Source organism: Convolutriloba macropyga, chromosome 3 (assembly GCF_964194025.1).
Source record: "Convolutriloba macropyga chromosome 3, txConMacr16.3, whole genome shotgun sequence".
NCBI lineage: Eukaryota > Metazoa > Xenacoelomorpha > Acoela > Convolutidae > Convolutriloba > Convolutriloba macropyga.
This window is the reverse complement of record NC_134470.1, coordinates 77,995,966-78,016,205: the sequence shown is the minus strand read 5'-3', so window position 1 is coordinate 78,016,205 and position 20,240 is coordinate 77,995,966. Positions and strand designations below refer to the sequence as shown.

General features: G+C 37.1%; 1 protein-coding gene across 4 annotated transcripts in view; it reads left to right on the top strand.

The window, feature by feature from the left end:
• Positions 1-13,332: 13,332 nt before the first annotated feature.
• LOC142336483 (signal transducing adapter molecule 2-like) overlaps positions 13,333-20,240 on the top strand; it is a 46,324-nt gene continuing 39,416 nt past the window's right edge. For 2 of the 4 annotated variants that reach the window (XM_075385360.1, XM_075385364.1), the window contains exons 1-7: positions 13,333-13,388; positions 13,465-13,552; positions 13,611-13,686; positions 13,751-13,849; positions 13,923-13,949; positions 15,113-15,195; positions 17,382-17,442. In XM_075385360.1, coding sequence (XP_075241475.1) covers positions 13,343-13,388; positions 13,465-13,552; positions 13,611-13,686; positions 13,751-13,849; positions 13,923-13,949; positions 15,113-15,195; positions 17,382-17,442 — 480 coding nt within the window. In that variant the 5' untranslated portion in view covers positions 13,333-13,342. Of the gene's footprint in view, positions 13,389-13,464; positions 13,553-13,610; positions 13,687-13,750; positions 13,850-13,922; positions 13,950-14,041; positions 14,060-15,112; positions 15,196-17,381; positions 17,443-20,240 lie in introns of all 4 variants that reach the window. The other 2 variants (XM_075385361.1, XM_075385363.1) reach the window with 2 other exon arrangements.

The following is a 20,240-nucleotide window of genomic DNA, read 5'->3' as shown; positions in this document are numbered from 1 at the left end:
TAACTTCAGTTCACGCACATATGCCTACAAATGTCTAGCCCAAGGCATGAGTAAATCCGTAACTGGATTCAATTCCTTGGTACCACATTACTTGGATCCATGCCTAGCAGGGGATTTGTGCATTCAATTCATGGATGACATAGGTAGTTTAGTCAAAGACTTTGATGAGCTGGCTCCTATGCTTAGAGAAATCTTGACGTGTATTCGAAGATCTGGTCCCAAACTTTCATCTGAAAAATTGGAAAGTAGAAAATGAAGTCGGAAGCGGAATGTTGTAACACCCGAAGGAATACCACCAGAAAAGACAAAAATAGAGGATTTTCTCAAAAAAGTTCAAATACCGAAAACAATAAAACAAGTTAAACGATTGATCGGATTCTCGTAATTCTTTCAAATTTATACGCCATACCTTAGAAAAAATTGATGCCATTATATCATCTCTTAAAATAAGACAGAGAACTTCATATGAATGGAGAACACCGAAAGAGTTTAGCAACAATTAAACAAGATTTGTTAAGAGCAACAGAAATAACACTTAGATTACTAAAACCCGGACTACGATACGTGATACTCTGCGACAATAGCTACCACGGAACTGGATTCGTACTGATGGTAGAAGAATACGTTAAGGAAAATAGTTCGGGAGAAAAGAAGATCTACGCACCAGTTTCATTGGGCTCACGATTGTTCACAAGCCCACAACTCAAATTCTCCATGTATTACAGGAAATTTCTTGCATTGTATTTTGCATTGGATCATTTCGCAAACTATATTATATCTGGGGTAATACCAATCCTGTCATAATTCTCACAGATAACAGAAGCTGAACGCAATTTTTCCTGGCAAATTTAAAACCACCATCTTCGTGGAATTTTCTTGACAGAGTTTCGGCGTTCAATATTGTAACCGCACGTATTCCAGGAAAAGCCAATTATGCGGCGGTTTTTCTTTCACGAATGCAAACAGACGAAGAAGCACAAATATCACTTCAACTTAACAAAAAAGTACCAGTCAGAGCAATCGAAATAGAATTGGGAGCAGAAACATCAGATGTGTCTTTAAACACAATTGAGCAAATTATCGATGCATTCGAAGAGTAGGACGACTTTGATTTGGCTTTGATAGAAAAAATGAAGGAGCTTGAATTTTACGAAAATTTTTTGGCTACAAAGAGCTGAAACCAAAATGCAGAAAACCAGAGATTTAATAAAACTGAAACAATCACTCAGAGGAATTTCAGCTGTATCTTTACCCGACCCAGCAGATTTACTAGCCAACAGTGATGTGCGAATTGAACAACGTGACTGAAAAAAGAACAAGATCAAGATCAAAATATTCGAAAAGTCAAACAATGGCTGCAAACTGGCAAAATTGAGGACCTTCGATACGCAAACAGCAATCTGAAGAAATATAATGTGCAATTGGACAGACTAGTAATCGAAAACGACATTTTGAAGCCCAAATTCTTCGACGATGATAGAACAGTTAAACACAAAGAACTCTGTGTGCCACCAAATTTTTGAAATGTATTAATTTATCGAAATCACAACTGGAAAACTGCAGGACATTCAAGAATTTCACGAACAGCACAAGAGTTTTGGAACCGATTCTATTTTCCAGGATTCACTGTATATCTTTTGACTTGAATAAAGCTAAAAAGAGCAAGCGAGCAACATCAACGACCAGACTTACAACTTGTATCGTCTGAGCATTCTTTCCCAGGAGACATGATGCAAATTGGTCTAATAGGACCACTACTATCGCCAATTTATAAGTACGCATTAATTGGAATCAACGCTTTCTCAAATTAATTCTTTGCAGTACCTCCCGAAAACAATTGTTTTAGACCTCGGAACAACCTTTACATCTAGTTTGATGCATGAGCTCTGTTCACTTCTTAAAATTCGACTGAAGCGCGCAAAACTGAAACATCCACAAGTTATTGGACTTGTGGAACGATCAAACGCATATCTGAAGCGCATATTGAAATTAAATACAAATGACCAGTGGAGCAACTGGCTCAAATATGTATCCTTGGCAACTTTTATTCATAATACATCTTACAACTCATCAATTGCTTGTTGCTCTAGTGCCGTATTTCATGGACAAGAGCCCATAAAGCCGTTGGTTCTACGATTTCCAGTCAAATCATTGGAAACAGCAACAGCGAACTCCGATTATGTATCAGCATTCCAAGATGCCATGTTACTAAAGTTGAAATAGACCAAAGGCAAGTTAATTGCATCGTACCAGAGTTACCAAAAATATTATGATCAAAAAGCTAGCGCACAACCTCTTAAACTTCACAACTACTGCCTGCTTCTCAACACTGAACGCAACAGCACCATAAATGGCGCCCCCTTTACTCCCAAACGGAATACAAGAACCAGCAGAACCATATGTTCAACCAGAAGAAGAGGTAATTGAACAGGACAACGATGATGTAGGCAACAAATCTGAGCACGCAGACCATGACCAATTTAACAATCAAATAATTCGACAGAACGAACAGCGAGCTAATAGCTTGGAAGACCTTAACTTGGAAAATTTGTTTAGAGAACAAAAACACCTGATAATCCACCAATCCCTCAACAAGCATCTCCAGCTCGTGTTATTTTCAACAAAACTGTGAGAATTCGACCAAATTCAGCAAGGGAATCCCGCTATCCTTCTAGAACAGGAATAAGAACGAATAGTGGTCAAGAAATAGCGCCACAGGTGTTCGTGGACAAAAGTACGCCCAGAACAAAAAAAGTTCAACTCCAAGAACGAATTGCACAAGCGAATCGACAAGAAGGACTGTCAAAAGAATCAAAGCAAGACTTGGTGAGATCCCTTTTTCGCCGAATGCACGATACCGTTAAGTGTGGAATCAGAGCAACAAAAAAAAACGAACGGACGACCGAATTAATGTAATTGACAGGCAAAACTTACTTTGTATTCACGGCAATATCTTGCAGTATCCCGGAAAAAATGCTCATTGCGTCTCTAGTGACATGCAAATGGGAAGAGGACTAGTGGTTAAGCTTGACGTATTCGGTCCGATTATTAAACAAGGCTGTAAATTACACAGTTATGTACAGATTGGATCTTCTATTACTTAGTTTGTACCACACGAGAAGAAACATATCTTTAACTTTGTACCACAAAAGTTTTGGAAGGAATTAGTTTATCGAAATCACAACTCGAAAACAGCAGGATATTCACGAATTTCACGAACAGCAAAAGAGTTTCGGAAACGATTATATTTTCCAGGGTTCACTGTATATCTCATCAAACCAATAAAACATTTTTTGACTTGTAAGAAGCTAAAAAGAGCAAGCGAGCAACATCAACGACCAAAATTACAACCTGTAACGTCTGAGCAGTCTTTTCCAGGAGACATGAGGCAAATTGATCTAATATGACCACTACTATTAACAATTTATAAGTACGCCTTAATTGGAAACGAATCTTTCTCAAATTAACTCTTTGCAGTACCCCTAACGAACGCATCAGCAAATACAATAGCAAAGGAGTTGGTGAAAATTTTCTTCAATCATAGTTACCTCCCGAAAACAATTGTTTCAGACCTCGGAACAACCTTTACATCTAGTTTGTTGCATGTGCTCTGTTTACTTCCTGAAATTCGAATAAAGCACTCAACATTGAAACATCCACAAGTTATTGGACTTGTGGAATGCTCACACGCATATCTGAAGCGCATATTCAAATAAAAACAAATGAGCGGTGGAGCAACTGGCACAAATATACATCCTTGGCAACGTTTATACATAATACATCTTACAACTCATCAATTGCTTGTTGCCCTAGTGCCGTATTTCATCGACAAGAGCCTATAACGCCGTTGGATCTACGATTTCCAGTCAAATCATTGGAGACAGCAACAGCCAACTCCAATTTTGTATCAGCATTACAGGATGCCATGTTTTTACAGTTCAAAGAGACCAAAGGCAAGTTAATGGCATCGTACCAGAGTTACCGAAAATACTACAAGCAAAAAGCTAGCGCATAACCTCTTAAACTTCACAATTACAGCCTGCTACTCAGCCCTAAACTCACAACACAATCACATTCTGCCAGTAAGTCGGTACCAATTTGGTTGCCATTGTATCGAGTTGAAAAAAAAATTCTAATAAACTCGAACTCCATCATTCTCAAAACTGGAAAAAATTTCACCCAGTGCGTACACGGAATTCGAATTCGCTCAATCAAACCAAACAAGGCGCCCAATGATTTAGAAAAGATTGTCCCGAAAAATTCGAAATAGACCCAAGCCTCACAAAATACAGAAGTGAGCCAGCAATGTTCAATGACAAACAACAAATGCTTATTGATGATAAACAATTGACTCACAACCAAGAAAAATCTGACCCTGCACCCACAAAAGTTGGTGTTTCAAAACCTCTGCTACCTGCACCACCAATATCTATAGCGCCAGCACCGCCAGCAGCAGTACTAATTGCGCCAGCTATAATGACACCTGCAGCAGCACCAGTGATGGCGCCCCCTTTACTCCCAAAGGGAATACATGAACCAGCAAAATTAGAGTTAATTAAACAAAACAACGATGACGTAGGCAACAAATCAGAGCAAGCAGATCATGACCAATTTAACAATCAAAGAATTTGACAGAACGAACAGCGAGCTAATAGCTTGGAAGACCTTAACTTGGAAAATTTGTTTAGAGAACAAACACCTGATAATCCATCAATCCCTCAACAAGCATCTCCAGCTCGTGTTATTTTCAACAAAACTGTGAGAATTAGACCAAATTCAGCAAGGGAATCCCGCTATTCTTCTAGAACAGGAATAAGAACGAATAGTGGTCATGAAATAGCGCCACAGGTGTTCGTGGACAAAAGTACGCCCAGAACAAAAAAAGTTCAACTCCAAGAACGAACTGCACCAGCGAATTGACAAGAAAGTTCGTCAAAAGATACAAAGCAAGACCTGATGATATCAAGTTTTCGCCGAATGCACGATAACCTTCAGGTTGGAAGCAGAGCAACGCAATGAAAACGAACGTACGACCAAATTAATGTAATTGACAAAACATTTTTTATCTTCACGGCAATATCTTGCACTATCCCGGAAACATTGTTCTTTAACTCTCTAGTGACATGCCAATGGGAATACGGCTAGCGGTTAAGCTTAACGTAACCTAACCAAATAATAAACAAGCCTTTAAATTACACAGTTATTTACCGATTGGATCTTCAATTTCTTAATTTGTACACACACGAGAACAAACATATATTTGACCTTGTAACAAGGGAAACATTTTACGACAAACCATCATATTACTCACTATCGCGCAGTTTCGGTTCACTAGCAAAACAAATCGAAGCGAAAAAGAGAACAGAAATTGCGTTACAAAAACTTGGATATGGACTCGACGGACTAAATCGTGATACAGTTTTTTGTTTGACCGAGCGCAAGTTTGCTAATTCAAATATCAACGTTATCATCTTCATTTGATGAACAAAGACGTGGTCGCTTAGCTACCAACAGTCTATCACTGAAGAAACTTATGGAATGAAGTCAACAAATTTTTACATGCTGGTTGATTTGAAAAAATTTATTATTATTAACAATAATGATGATTTCCATGATAATGATAGGTCAGGTGTTATGTTTGCAGAGAATCCTAGAGTGTCATTATTTCACACAAGCCTATACTGAACCCTTGCGGGGTCAGTGCATCAGCTATACACTTCCATCTGAGCCCATAAGGGAAAGTTGGGAAAAATTGGAGTATTTACCTCGCAAAAACTTTAATAATTTTATTATTTTAACAACTTGCAGATACTGAAACTTGATACAACTTGCACTTAACAGCCTTTTACGGGTGTGGTTGTGCATTACGTTACATTGGCAGCTCCTACGGACACATGCTCCTAAAAAAATAGCAGAACTGTTGAAAAAATCGGAAAATTGAATTTTCAAAGTGGAATTTGACCTTAAAGATAAATTCGGTGTTACCAACATCGGTGGGTTAACCCATATTTTTTGACGAACTATACAATGGAATTGTTGGTTCGGCCGAATTCCGACAAAAAATTTTGCTGTGAACGCGTTTGCGAAAATTTCAAAAATCACTCAAATTTAATGTTTTGGTTGTTTCGGTTAGTAGCCAAAAGCACTTGCTCAACAATTTCCAACTACTGCTGATCGCTCACAGTTTATTTATCATCGGACACCGGCGTTAATGAAAAAAGTCAGTAAGGAAACTGTCTTGGTTTTATATACCTGTCAAGATACTCGGTTATCGGCAGGCAGTGGAAATGTAGCTTGCTTTTCCAGAATCTCTTCTCACTGCACAACATAAGTGTGGGATAAAGATTGCTGGGCTATGCTTTCCCACAACGAAATAAATTTCAACCCAAATGGAGAGAGTACTTGTAGAACACGGCAATAACCACCCTGAGAAAACAGGCGAGGCCCAAACACTGAAAATGAAGTCAAAATTGTCAAACACGTAACTCTCTTGAACAAGAAAATGCTAACGTGTGACTCTCAAAAAAAATTAATCCAGTTATTGTTAAAATTATGCCTCTGAGCGACAGTCAAAGCCTAAACTGTATAAAAGCGAATAAATAACGTTCACTAACCCTGTGTTCCGCAACAGACACCTGATTGTCTCTTGTGAAGAGCACTTCAAACTCATTGGAGGCGTAAACCAGCTAAGCCCTGCAATGTGCTGAAAGGCCAAGTTCCAGCATACAATCAGTGCAGGCCTACTTGATTTTTCCAAAGATTTGAGTATGCTTTTTTGCCTGGTTCTTCCCAACAACAGTCACAAGAAAGGCCACAATAAAAAAGACACATTTGCCCGACCCTTGTGATTTGCATTTGGGCTTTCCGCGGACACGAAGCGAAATGCTGTTCACAGGGAAAAAACATGGGTACCTATTGAATTGGACCCCAAGTTCTGCGCAAATAGCGTTTTTCCTGTTCTCCCCTAATTTGTATTCGCTGCTGCAAAAACTTATCCATGTCACGATCAGAATAAGTACGCAGGAACTAAGTAGCATAGTTCAAATAAATTGAATGTGTAACTTAAATACGTGGCGTTATAAAGCATAAGAAGTATTGCATTGTAATGAAATAAGAGTTCTTGGACGAATCCGGAGACTCCTCCCAAGAAGGCCCGGATAACCATAGACAAGGAACCTAGAACTGACTCTAAGGTTTGCAGCCGCTGAATATGGCTACCCGCCTTACTGATGAGTGCCTCTTGCAGCACAACTGTGGTTTCTTCAATGGTCTGCACCTTCACGCCATTCGTGCCATAAACAAGTCTGTCATATTGCAGTCGAAACGCACGAGCACGATCGTGAAGTGTATTCAGCAAGCCAGCAACTAGCTTATGCTTCTTCTTGAACTTGCTCAAATCGTTCAAGAAGCAGAAAAGAGTTGAAGATAGATTCTGTCCCATTGGATCTGAAAAATTAATCGTCGTGTTAAATCCGTTGCAGGTTTACCAGTTTTGTCCATAAATAGTTATAAGATGTACTTGGAATAAAAGCTATGAAACTATTATCATCCAAAACTTACATATTTTGCCCTGTAGGCCCACTATTATGTCCTCTGCTTCATCAGTCAATGGACAGATTTCAAGACAAATCATCAGTTTTGTTGAACGTTAAACATATACAATGTCAACAAACATTTTGATGATACACGAAATTGTTTTACCTAACTCAACTAATGTTCAAAAGCCAGCTACTTGTATCTGAAACAGAATATTTCAAAGAAGAACAAAATTTCTAACATTTAATTTGCCCTCGCTTTAGATAAATTCAAAAATTGCGATCAACTCCACTGTTGAACATTCGAACTAAACAAAGAAATGATTTTACATGTCAAGCAAATAAATGATTATCACGATTGTTCACTTAACCAAAAAAATTACAACTAACAATTCATACAGTTGCCTTTTTTATTTTCTGAAAAACCATTTCAAGATAAACAACTAGAATACACCGCATACAAACAAAAAATGAGTTTCAAGTTGATTATCGTCGTTCTTTTGTCTTTAATGTTGAATTTCCTTACACGGAACGAAGCAACAGATGATAACAACAACGTTCCCAGAAGTGAAATAAATATTCACAAGAAATCTAAAGTCCTTCTTCCTGACAAATTTTTAAATATTGAATTTCTTCTCCCATTCCCCAATTACAACTTCGAAATGAAAGCCGAAATCGCGGAACTGCTATCAAAACTAGGAGACAAACGTAGAACTCCATTTGTAATTTGTCCCCTGATTTTTGCATACAATTTAAAGCAACAGACGACCCTTTCGATGTAAATTGGCTATGGGCAAAAATCAATGATGAATTCATACTTTTACAAAGTTAAACCGATTTAATTCGAATTGAGACTGCCCAGCTGTTATACAAGCCACAGGGAAATCCAAACCGTGTACGAAGGGATGATGGCTCCTCCGTAGCCACACTCGCTGGAGTTGGGAACAGGAGTTCTACTAACAGTTATGAGGAAGCTCTGGAATTTTAGGGTTTTTTTTGGATCACGCAAAGGCAAATCAAAAGCAAAAGCAGAAAACATAGACAGAATGCATGATTACACAATGGCACTGACGGATTATGTCAAAGAGATGTAAGACGAAGCAAACGAAGAGTTTTCTCTTTTTAGAAAAGAAATTGCCCAAACTCGACGCACTGAACAACTGATGGCTTAAAAACAGATTAAGAATTGGCAAATTATAGAAGAACAGTTTCAAACCATAGAAAGTAATTTTCACATCTTAAAAGATTGCACGCAAACTTTTTACACAAAGCAACAACTAAATATTAATCTTGACACCATTGATTCACTTCTCAATCTGATTTATGCTGACGTGAAGAGCTACAAAGCAACGCTTTATGCATTCAAAAACAATCTTTTGAGCTCGGTGCCCACATTGACGGATCATAGGCTGACAATATCTTTGATGCCACGCAAACCACTGCTTGCTGTCTTGAACTCAGTATATAAAAGACAAATCAATTCACAAGAAAAACAGAGTATAGCAATACCAACAAACGATTTTCACTCGTATTATGACTCAAAGTTTTTACGAGAAGTAGCAACAATCCCAGAAGGTTTGTTATTGACTCTTGCGATGCCACTTGCTTCCAGACGGACGGCAAGATCTACAAAGCTGTGACACCACCTATGCCGCAGCTTGACCCAAAAGAAACCATTCAGTGGTCAGTAGAAGGGCAATATCTTGCGATCTCAGAAAATTGGATGGAGTCAACCGTTCTAACAAAGGAGCAATTTGACAACTGCCTCGAATCACTTACTTACAAAATCTGTCACCAGACGATGGAGACACACCTCAGTCAGTCATGGTGTCTCGCAATTTTCTGTTTTCACAGTGCGGTGAGGGCGAATTACTGTTTGCGAGTCAGAAAAAGTGCTACAACCGTCGCCGGAAAAAGCCTGAAATCTGGGTTATGGAATATGGTTGCTGACATCTGCATCAGACGCTTTTACTTTACGTGAGTAAAACCGCAAAAAACGAATGCGCCAAAACGTAGAGGATATCCAGGATTCAATATCTGCATCCTAACAGTGGACTGCGGAACACAATTAATTTCACAATTTATCAAGGTTAGGCCAGATTTAAATACCTGCGATAAAATCAAAGCAACCAGGATAATTTTTTTCACCAGACCCACTTCAAAGCATGCTGGCTTAGCTACTTAATCTCAAAGAGCTTCCCCACTTCGAATCTAAAACCGAAGCGGGGATCTCGGAGAGCTTCCCCACTTCGAATTTAACACCGATGCGTGGATAAGGTTACTACGAGACGTTAAATCAAAAATGATAGAGAGCCCTCAACTTACTAAGACTGATCAGCTTGACGCAATTGCCAAGTCGATAGCGCAGGATATGTGTTATGCCAATTCTAGCATAGAAATTTATGTGCCGTTGAAACTCTCTCTCATGCTTACAGTAATTGACTTTTGTGGAATCTTTTTGTTTCACATCATGTTTACGTTTCTTTATCACAGATACAAAGTATTTCGAGAACTTACTCGAAAATTTATAATCAGCCAGCGCGGCGATCTTCAGCTAAAACTTGTATTCAGTGTGAGTCCGGACAAAATTGACGTCATCGATAAATCACGTAACGAATGGAAGGACACATTTCTGTTACAGTTTAACCAAAAAAACTTTAGCGGAGTCTTAGAACTGGATCCGAAGACCGCAGGACCACTCAGATTAATAAAAGTTCCCGTCCCAAAAACTGCAGCACACTCTACAATCCACGAAACCAAAGTTTAACGTACGCGGAAAATCATAATTGTGCTGAGACAAAATCATATTGAATTCTTTAATCAATTTCGTTGATTAAATGTTAAATAAAGTGGCTATTTAAATTTGGTTAGTCAATGATTGTATCTGCAATTTTAGTCTAAATGAGTTAATAAATCCAATAAACCTACAGAACCTAAGCATATTGTGCTTTCTATTTTCTATCCTCAAATAGTCAAAGTTGGTAACTTGAGCTAAATATTAGTTGTTACTTAATTGAAAAACTCAGTGCTTACTTTTGTTTTTCTTTCCAGCGGGCATGATTTACAAAATGCAGGGTAGTGTGATGTCCCTGAAAGTTACGTCATATCATCATCGCAGTAATATTGTTATATAATATTTGTTAACCATAAAAGACTTGTTATATAGTACTTGCTCACCATATATTTCCTTTAATTGAAGTATGAAATTTATTAACATTTATATAGTGTGAAGGACTTCAAACCTTTTTTATAGTATGAAGGAATTTTCTTTTATCTACATTAAATATGTAAGCAATTAAATTGTGAGTATATAACCATTGAGAATAACTGAAATCGCCTGTATGTGAGAGTCGACTTATGAGAAGCAAGAAAATCATTGTTTTTAAAGAAAATAATTAAAGATTGAAACTCACAAATGTTTTATGAACAAGAGATAGAGTCAACCCAAGCATCCCTTTGTACCAAGATACTGCAGAGCATATCCTTTGCCAATAAACAACCTAGTTTCAAAATACACCATACCAATGGTATATTACCGGGCGACAGGGGTATAGTACAGTTTTTATTCTCAGTTTTCTTTCCGTGACTTTGCTTCGCGTGTTGATCGTGGGCCTCCGTTGCCTGATATGAGGCGCTTCGGTTCTTTTCCTTTAAACCCGCGAAGTTTGTTATGTTACAGTAACGTAGCATTACATAGTAATTCTTTCTTTAAATATGTGAAACGTGCGTCTGAGCGTGCCAATAATATGCACCTTCTAAGCTGACACGAACCCACTAGATGGACTCGCATCCACTACAATTAAATTCGTAAACCGCTCTGGATTTGTATTAGTAGCAGAATAGACTTCAGGGCAAGCTCCCTATATGGTTTTCCCCTTTTACAGTCCATTTTTTTGTAGCTTTTTAAAGATGTTGCAGTTTCAACGGCTGCATAAGAGTCCATGTGCATTTGTTTGTCTCGATGTGCTTTCTTTTAAAGAAGTTCACTTAAATGTCAGTAACAGTCTATTGGTTGGATTTTTCGTAAAAGCTGGGACAGGCGTGGATAAGGCAGCTGTAGAGTCTCTTAGTTGTCTTCGGTCTTTTGCAGCCGCGTAGTTTTGGCTATTTGTAGCTCACGTGTCTTGTGACGTCAGAGTGGCTTTCTCGATCTCGATGTCATATTCGTTCTGGAGCATGGCTAGCAGCTTTAGGACATCGTGCATTTCAATGTAATGACATTCGGAAGGAGTTTCAGCTGTTTTAATCTCTTGTAGTAGCCTTTGTCGGGCCCGAGTTTCCACCGAGTGGCCAGCTTTTGGACTCTTTCTAGTTGCTCAGAGTTTGCTTTGTTTGGCATCCATGTCTGAGAGGCGTAGATTACGATGGGCACTACGTAGCCGGTGCAGGCGTTTAGTTTTGTGTTGATTGAGCAATTCTGAGAGAGACTTCACTTGATCTGAAACAGTGCATTCATCGCTTTGCTTGCCCGGCGAGTGCAATTTTCGTACCAGGAGAGGTTACCGTCACTATCACTCCTAAGTCGCATTGACTCATGACTGTGGTGAGAGGTTTATTCATTAGGGTAACTTGCAGTTTGCCTCTCAGACTGAGAAGTGTTGAATTCTTGATGTATGGCAGCATTTTTTTTTAGTTTAACCAGTTTCCGATCCTGTATGCGACGTTGTCCAGCTGATCCTGCTTCAGTGCAATTGCTTTGAAATCATTGGAAGCAGGCAAGCCTGATATCAGTTTTCTGGTTTCAAAAAAATCATAGCAGGATAACGTTTTTTATTTTTTTTTTCAGTTCAAAGCTCAGATTACAGCATTACTGCTGTAAAAACACTTGCTTCTCTAAATATTTGCCGAATCTTGTGTCCTTTTGTTGACTCGTCAGCCCCCTGTTTCAAATGAACTAACAACAGTTCTTCCAGAGTTTTGTTCTTCAAGATGTAATCATTCACGACCAGTTTTCCGGGTATCGGTTTTTTCAATTTTTTTGTCTGGCTTGTGAAGCATGATGAAAGTTTTTCCAACTGGTGGTTTATTGTAACAGTATGTTGCTGTCTCCTCAAAATTGTTTGTCTTGGTTTGAAATGGAGCACAGCTGCGATAACTTAGAATTGTTCATGTATGAGTTAGTTAACTGTATCGAGATGGTTCGGAAATGTAAATAGATGAATTCTTAGAATTGTAAGGATTGTGCTGAGTTTTAGTTCTCGTAAATAATCATTATTATAGTTTTAATAACACAATCCTGATGATGCAAGAAATTGCGGAAACGCTATATTTTGAAATCATTTACTATCAACTTATAAATTGTTATAGGTTAGGTTTGTGTTTCTTTGGCTCTTGATTTTTTTAAACAATATCACTTTATATGTCAATGATGAGCTTGGAGTTCGGAAAGGTTCGAGTAAATTTTTAATTGTTATTTTTCTAGTAATATACTTTACCCTAGTATAATCTTTTTTGAAAATATTTTATGAGATGTAATTTTAAAAAAAACCGAATGCGTTATGAAGACTGGCCAATTCCAACCAGTTTCTGGAGAGGGGTATTTACATTTATTTAAGAAAAAATGGAAGATTCATTTGAAGTATTTGCCCCCCCCTCCCCCACTGAAGACCCGACCCCAATTTGGGGTCTTTCCCATTATAGCCCCCCATGAAATTATAGCCCCCTTTATGGTAAAATTACCCTGTTTGGGGGGGGGGGGGTATAGGTTATCTGACCACTAAGCTGGGGGGGGGGGGGGGGGGGGGGGGGCTATAATGGGAAAGACCCCAAATTTAATTAGTTTATTTCTGGTATTTCAGACAAGTAAAATGCCACTCTTTGGATCTCAAGCTTCGCCATTAGAAGCAGACATAGGTTCGTATCATTTGATGGACTGTTACACTGTTAAATTTTGGAAGTTTCGTGGAAACAGCTTCCATAATATGTTTAGAGAAAGCGACCGCAGAGTCTCTCGTGGCAGAAAACTGGGCACTCAACTTTGAGATTTGTGATAAGCTGAACAGTTCCGGCGATAAAGGGTAAGAGTTTTGGTGAACGTCAAGTCACTGCTTCAAAAGTGGAAACTCGTTTGTTTAGGTGCAAGGAAGGTGTTAAGATAATGCTGAAAAGGCTTCTTCACAAAAATCCGCGCGTTGTCTACCATACTTTAGTGGTGAGATTTCTTTTTCTTTGGTACAACGGTATGAGGACTTTATTAGCTTCTGAAATCGTTCTAGCTGATGGAAACATGTGGAAAAAACTGTGGCCGCGAATTTCTGCTTAACGTCTCAACTCGAGAGTTTTGCCAGGAAATTCAGAGTTTGCTCAATAAAATGGTATGTATGAACTGGACCACAAATTAATTGAAATTACGAGTTAAGAGATGCAAAATAACCGGACCAATTTTAGCGAGTTAGAGAATCGCGCTCAAGTAGCGTAAGTGGATTATTCTCGTCATCTGATCAAGTTTTGTTCTTGACTTTCATTTTCTTCATTGGGAATCAATCCATCTTCATTCTTTTTTGTAGGAGTTCTTATATAAAGAGGTAACAGCTATTATTATTAAATCTTTGTTCAGTGAACCTTCCTTAGATTCAAAGCGAACTTCTGATTGAAGTAAAGCGTAGAAAATTGTTAATTGCTCTCAAGCGAAGTTAATAGTAATTTTTATTAGCCTTGCTGCTTTTCAATGCAATTGTATGTACTCGCTATTTTGTCTGACTTTTTGTTTTGAGAGACGGGATAATCTCGTCGAGGCAGCATTAAGTTGATGAGCAGCTCTCAAGAGCTTTATTAGTAGGGAATTGGAATAATTTATTGATTTTTCAATAATTGATATTTAATTAATTACAATCATGTTACAAACAGTATCCTGACAATTAATTGACTGTGAGGCCTTTCCAAAACAATCATTTGATTTGCAAAAAGCCAATTAATTGGAATTATTCCCGTTGAAATGTTGAGTAATTAAGACTTGACCCCCCCCCATTAACTGATTGCTATGGTTTTTAATTGCCAATTCAATTGAAATCAGTTATCCCAATTCCCTGCTTAATAGATTTTAAGTATGCAATTCACTAAATCAAGAAGAAAAATTTATGGCAAGGGTCAATTATTTGAGTCTTAAACCCACCCAAAACACATATTCTCACACCCGTCGCCCTCTCCGACCCTACCTAATTCAGCTTCGAAGGCTTAAGTACCCTCACCCTGTCAACCATAGCCTGCCTAACGCCTGTCGTTTGAGAGCAATTTTTCACGACTTTTACCTCAATCTTTAAGTGTTTCTCCACATTTCAATTCAGAAGGTTATCATATTTAATTACCCAAAACTACGCGGATGTCATTTACCCTCAATCAGAATCTTGCATCGTGTTGTTCACAATTGTAAATTTACAACCTGTTTGTTTTCCTTAAAGTAACCATTTCTGTGAAAAGAATAATTTTATATAAATGTAATTTAAAAAGCCAAGGTTTGCTGAATTTCCCTTTGTACCTTTCCAAAACACCGATTCCGCTATCTCTAACTTAGCTTCTCTGCGTAGGTTTTCTAATCCGTATATGAATTATAATTTTAGTTTATTTTAGTCTCTTTATAGGGCCAACAAGTGAAGATCCGGAACAAACTCCTGTTTCTAGTGGAGTCATGGCACAAACAGTATGGAAGTGATCCTCAATTTGGGTAAGTTAAATTCAATTGGTTTATTGAATCAGTGCCAATTGATAATAGCCACGAAGATATTGAGGGGCTTTATAGGTCTCATCATGTTTTTTACTGAACAAGGTGAGGCTACGAACCGAAGGGTAGGTATGGTGATCTGTTTTTTACGACTCGTAGACGATTACTGGCGGAGCGTCTTCTTTTATTGGTAATTGTGTTGAAATTTATTTGAAACGTTTGAATTAATGGGCCTTATTTGCCCTTGAGCGTTTTAGCCTTGAACAGCTTAATGAATGATTTTTGAGATTCTTAAGATTTCTTTCGGAGGTGAAATTTTTGATGATTCGTTAATCCGTTTGATTAAGAGTTCTTGGTTTCAGTCTTTTTGTGTTCTGATATCTTTTTTTTAGTAAGAAAGTTCAAAGCATGTGATTTGGTAACTTTTTGCAGAAATTTTTGTGGAATTATCTGTCCCATTTCCGGAAATCTTCCGGCTGGATTTTTTTTGTTTCGTTGTCTTTCGTTATGACCATTTGATCACGTCCCAAAAGTTACTAAAGATACCAGTATTTTAAATTTGATTTAAAAGCACGGATAATTTGGGCACAATTTTGTCGTTAGTCGTAGTAAGTTTTTAAACGAAGTTTTACTTCGCGGGTACTGTCCTACAATGCGATGACTGTGTTTTGAAGCTCAAAAGAATATTTTTTTTCATAAATTGGTTTTTGTAATTTTTTTGTGATTAATTGCTCTCGAAGGAAGTTCGAAGCAATTATTGTAAACGTGTTTTTATGCAAAATTTTTGCTTTACCGTTTTTAGCTTTTTCTTGTCAAACTTTCTTTCGATGTCACTTCTCTAGTGTCTTGTTTAAGCTTGACTTCTTGATTTTTGCATGACGTAAATTGCTCTTATTCAGAAATTTAGTCTGTGACTAAAACAATAGCAATAGTAAGATAAGCTATACTAAGGCCCTAATAGCTGCTGGTTAATGCTGCAGGCTAGTACGCGGGCGGCTTTATTCAAGCTACATTAGGCTTCTCGTGATATGTTAAGAGATCCGTTGTTGAATCATAAAAACTCGATAAAAAATAGCAAGTCTGAACAATTTTTTTTGTGAATAGGGACTGGAATTTAACGTAAAAATTACGCTTAATTGGTCTGAAACGTTTTTTGGACATTTTTTGTCATTTTTAACTTGTAGACCAGAATGAGCTCACCACGAAGTTGCCCCTTACTGAATGCGCATGTTCTGGCTGAAAGGAATTTTCTGATTTTTTCTGATAGTAAAATGTTTTTGAGACAAAAAGTGTTCCAAAGTTAGACAAAGAGGCTGGAAAACATGTTACAAAGACAGTGGAAACGATTGCAAAAAATGGCCAGAAATTCACCTTGGACGAAAGTTCCACATTGTGAAAGTTTTCTCGGTTTTCAACAGTTCTCTTTTGTCTGAGTTTTTCTTGTCGAACTTGGTTGCTCGGATCATTCAGCCCAATGATCAGCTGATGGTCGTTTTGGCAATTTTTTGTGATAGGGTATCGTAATAAATGCAAAAAATTGATTAATTCCCGACGTTTTTGAGCTTGTATTTTTGTTTCTTGAATTGTTTGTTTAATTTAAGATGTAGAATCCTCTCGAAGATAAGAATGGCTGCTAGGCTATGCAATACTGTTCAATTTTTAGGTCTTTCCCTTTAAAGCCTCCCCGCCCCAAATAATAATTTATATTCACGGGTGGAGTGGGAATATACGTTCTAGCTCCACCAAGAGAGAAGGATACACGAGATGGTCGCAAATTTTGCTCCATTTCTAAAGAGAACCTAATGAATTCATTTCAACAACATCAGATAGAAATTTAATGTAATTCTTTTCATCATTCGTCCTCGTTATTCTGGCATCACGATAGTTTTAAAGGTCAATTTTTCGACTGATTAACAATCAATATTTCAAATTGTTCCTTTTATTTGGCAACATATTACTGTTTTTTTAAAGATTTAACTCATTCAATCAATGGATGTGATGTTATTACGGATTTGAAAGTACAGCTGTTAGTTATGTTAGTAAGGATTACCTTTTTTTACTTTGTGACCGAATGAAGGAGCCTAATACATAAAAATGGCCAGAAATTGTCCCTGTTCATTAAACCAAATGCTATGCAGAATTTGACGCCAAGTACACAGTGAGGTTGTTGACTGATTGCTTGTGTTTAGAATGATTTCCGAACTCTACACAAAGTTGAAGGAAGATCCAACAGTTGTTTTCCCGGATGCTGTAAGTTTATTAAGATGGAACTACCAGTAAAAGTGTATGAATACCTGAAGACGTCACATTAAGAAAATTAAGAGTCCTGTAGCTCGCATTCAACAAAGCATAACCTCACAGTTACTACTCACAACTAGCTACCGAAGGAGTTGACATGGATCTATGAATCATGAGATCAGTTTAAGATTGCGGTACTCATCGAGTACTTCCACGAAACTTCATGGACTTGAGCAAAGCAGCAAAGATTGTTCAAATTATTTTCTACAAAAAGAAGTCTGTACGCGTTGATCTGTTAACCAATCAGAAGGTTGACATTTTTAAACAAATAGAGCTGATTATAGCTGCGAAGCTGTAAGCTGAGCGTAGCTATATTGCGGTGCTCTTGGTTTTTTACGACTCGAAGAGGAGTATTGGTTTTCTTAAGGTTTTTTTTTTACCGGAAGTACTATTCGTTCAGACGATGTTTTGACCTAATAGCGAAAGCGAGTGAAATTGCAGTGTGAACTAATTTTTTCTGAGCGAGAGAAGTTTTTTGATCATGCACTGTGTTTAGTGAATGACTTTTTGACATTGAAAAGTAGTTTTTGACTGAATGGCACATATAGATAACCGTTTTTAGCCGTTTTTTCGTCTAAGTGGCCTAGTTTTTTTGTTTGTAATTTGGTTTTTGTGGAACTAATTTTTAATCGATGCTATGTTGAAGCGTAAACCCCGGAAATTGATAGCACAGTATTTTGCATAGCCTGAAATTGAGTTTCAAATGCGAAACTGGCACATATTTCTTGATTTTTAGTTAATTTTTGGCTTTTTTTTCTATTAATTTCTTCATTTTTGGATCTTTTAGCTGTTTTTTTGTCAAAATTAGTTAATATGGCAACTTCCTTTTGATAATTCATATGCTGAATGCCTCTTTCTACCTCGATGTAATTTTGTTTCATAAAATTGTACATTTGGTAATCCGATTTTCGTAGTTTTTTGCCAATTTTTTTCAGTTTTGTTTGTATTTTGCTTTTAATTACTAGAAATAGTATTTTGGGGAACATGAGGGACTTTAATTTCGTTTCAATAAAAATTCAATCATTTTTTGGTGTTAAGTTTTTGAAAAAACAGATAAATTTTTTTCATAAATGCAGTCTTAAATTTTTTTGACCAGTTTTTTGCAAAATGTTTCATTGTTTCGTTTGTCTGAATTCTGCTTTTTCTTGTTTTATTCTTTTCAGCAAGTTGGATTTTTGTCTCGAATGACTCGTTGTCTTTTCTATGTCTCGAATGCTGATCAATGAAATGTACTCGTTTTTCTTGATTTTTTTAAATTTGATTTTCTAAACTTTCAAAAATCAAGAATTGGTCTTTTTGTTAGGGTGTTCCCAACATTGTGTCCAAATTCTTCACATTATCGTTTGTATCATTCTATTTTTGTCCTGGTACCTACTTTTATATTCGTTATGTTGATTTTTTCAGTTGTTAAAAAATTGAATGAATTCAGCGTTTTCATAGATCTTGGTTTCTTCGGTTTGCAATTGATTTAATTCAAAATAAGGCAGTACTGGGAGTTTGCTAGAAAGTTTTTTCCAACATTTCTTCTTATTACTATTCTTTGCAATTTTCTTGCGGGCTTGGTATTGTTTTTAGACGATTTTTTGCCTTTGAATAATATTCTGTTGCTTTTGTTTTTCTATGATTAATTTAATTTTTGAATTAGTATGAAATCATGTTGTCTAGCATATATACAACAAGGAAGGATCAAGTATTTTTTTTCTTAATTGCCGTGATTAGAAATCTAATTGTAGTGGTTCTCTGATTCTTAAGTTTGAGCACTCTTTTTTGAATAATTTTGACTTTCCTGTCTTTTTTGAAAAGTTTTTATCTGCCGTTTGCTTTCCCGATCTTTTTGAGATTAGAATCATTAATTATCTGAGGGCAATTGATGGCCCTGTCAGCTTTGTCAGGCTAACAGTTTTTTGATCTTCCTAAAAATTTCGGACTTTATTAACGTTACCAAACGTTTTCAATAATAAAATTTTGCTGCATTTTCTTTCTCTTGGTGACAGTGGTCTAAATTTCACCGATTTTTAGATCAGACCCGGGGAGGTAGTGAGTTAATGGTTTAATACATAAGGTAGTGGCTTCAGCTTTTTGTGAAGTTTTGGTGCTTCGAGTCGCTTCCGGAATTCTTCCGGCTATGTTTTTTTGTTTCGTCGTCTGACGCTCTTTTTTCGTTTTACATTTGTTCACACAGCAAAGCTGAAAAAGTCAAATTTTCTGAATGACTTCTTCCTCTCACTAACGGCATTTGCGCGCGTGACGTCATTTCTCACTCGCTTTAGCGATAATTTTTTAGGTTATTTGCGTGATTAGATTTTGATCATACGTGACTTACCTCACTCAATAAAATGACTTTTGCACTTTAAAATTTAAGTTTAATTTGAATTTCTTTAAGGTCTAAGGAACTCATATGTGCCGTAAAGGTCCTTAATAAGAGGCTTCTGTGGAATGAATTTTAACCAGCTTTATGAATTTATCGCTGAATGTTTTTTAGCCTAGTTTTTTGAGCGGCGTCGATTTATTTTTCAATTTAGATCTGTATGTTTGTATCTCTATTATATGGCACGCAGGTCTATTCTTTCGCAGCTACTCCGGCAATCTGCCGGCTATGTTTTGTTAACTTTGGAATCTCTTCATTTATGATCAGGTTTTAGTGGTTGCTGTCAAGTTTTGAGTGTGAAAATGTAGCTTATGTTTGTTGAGGTCCTTTTGTTTTCAATCAGGGGTAGATAAACGAATTGGTGTCTTATATGAAATATATA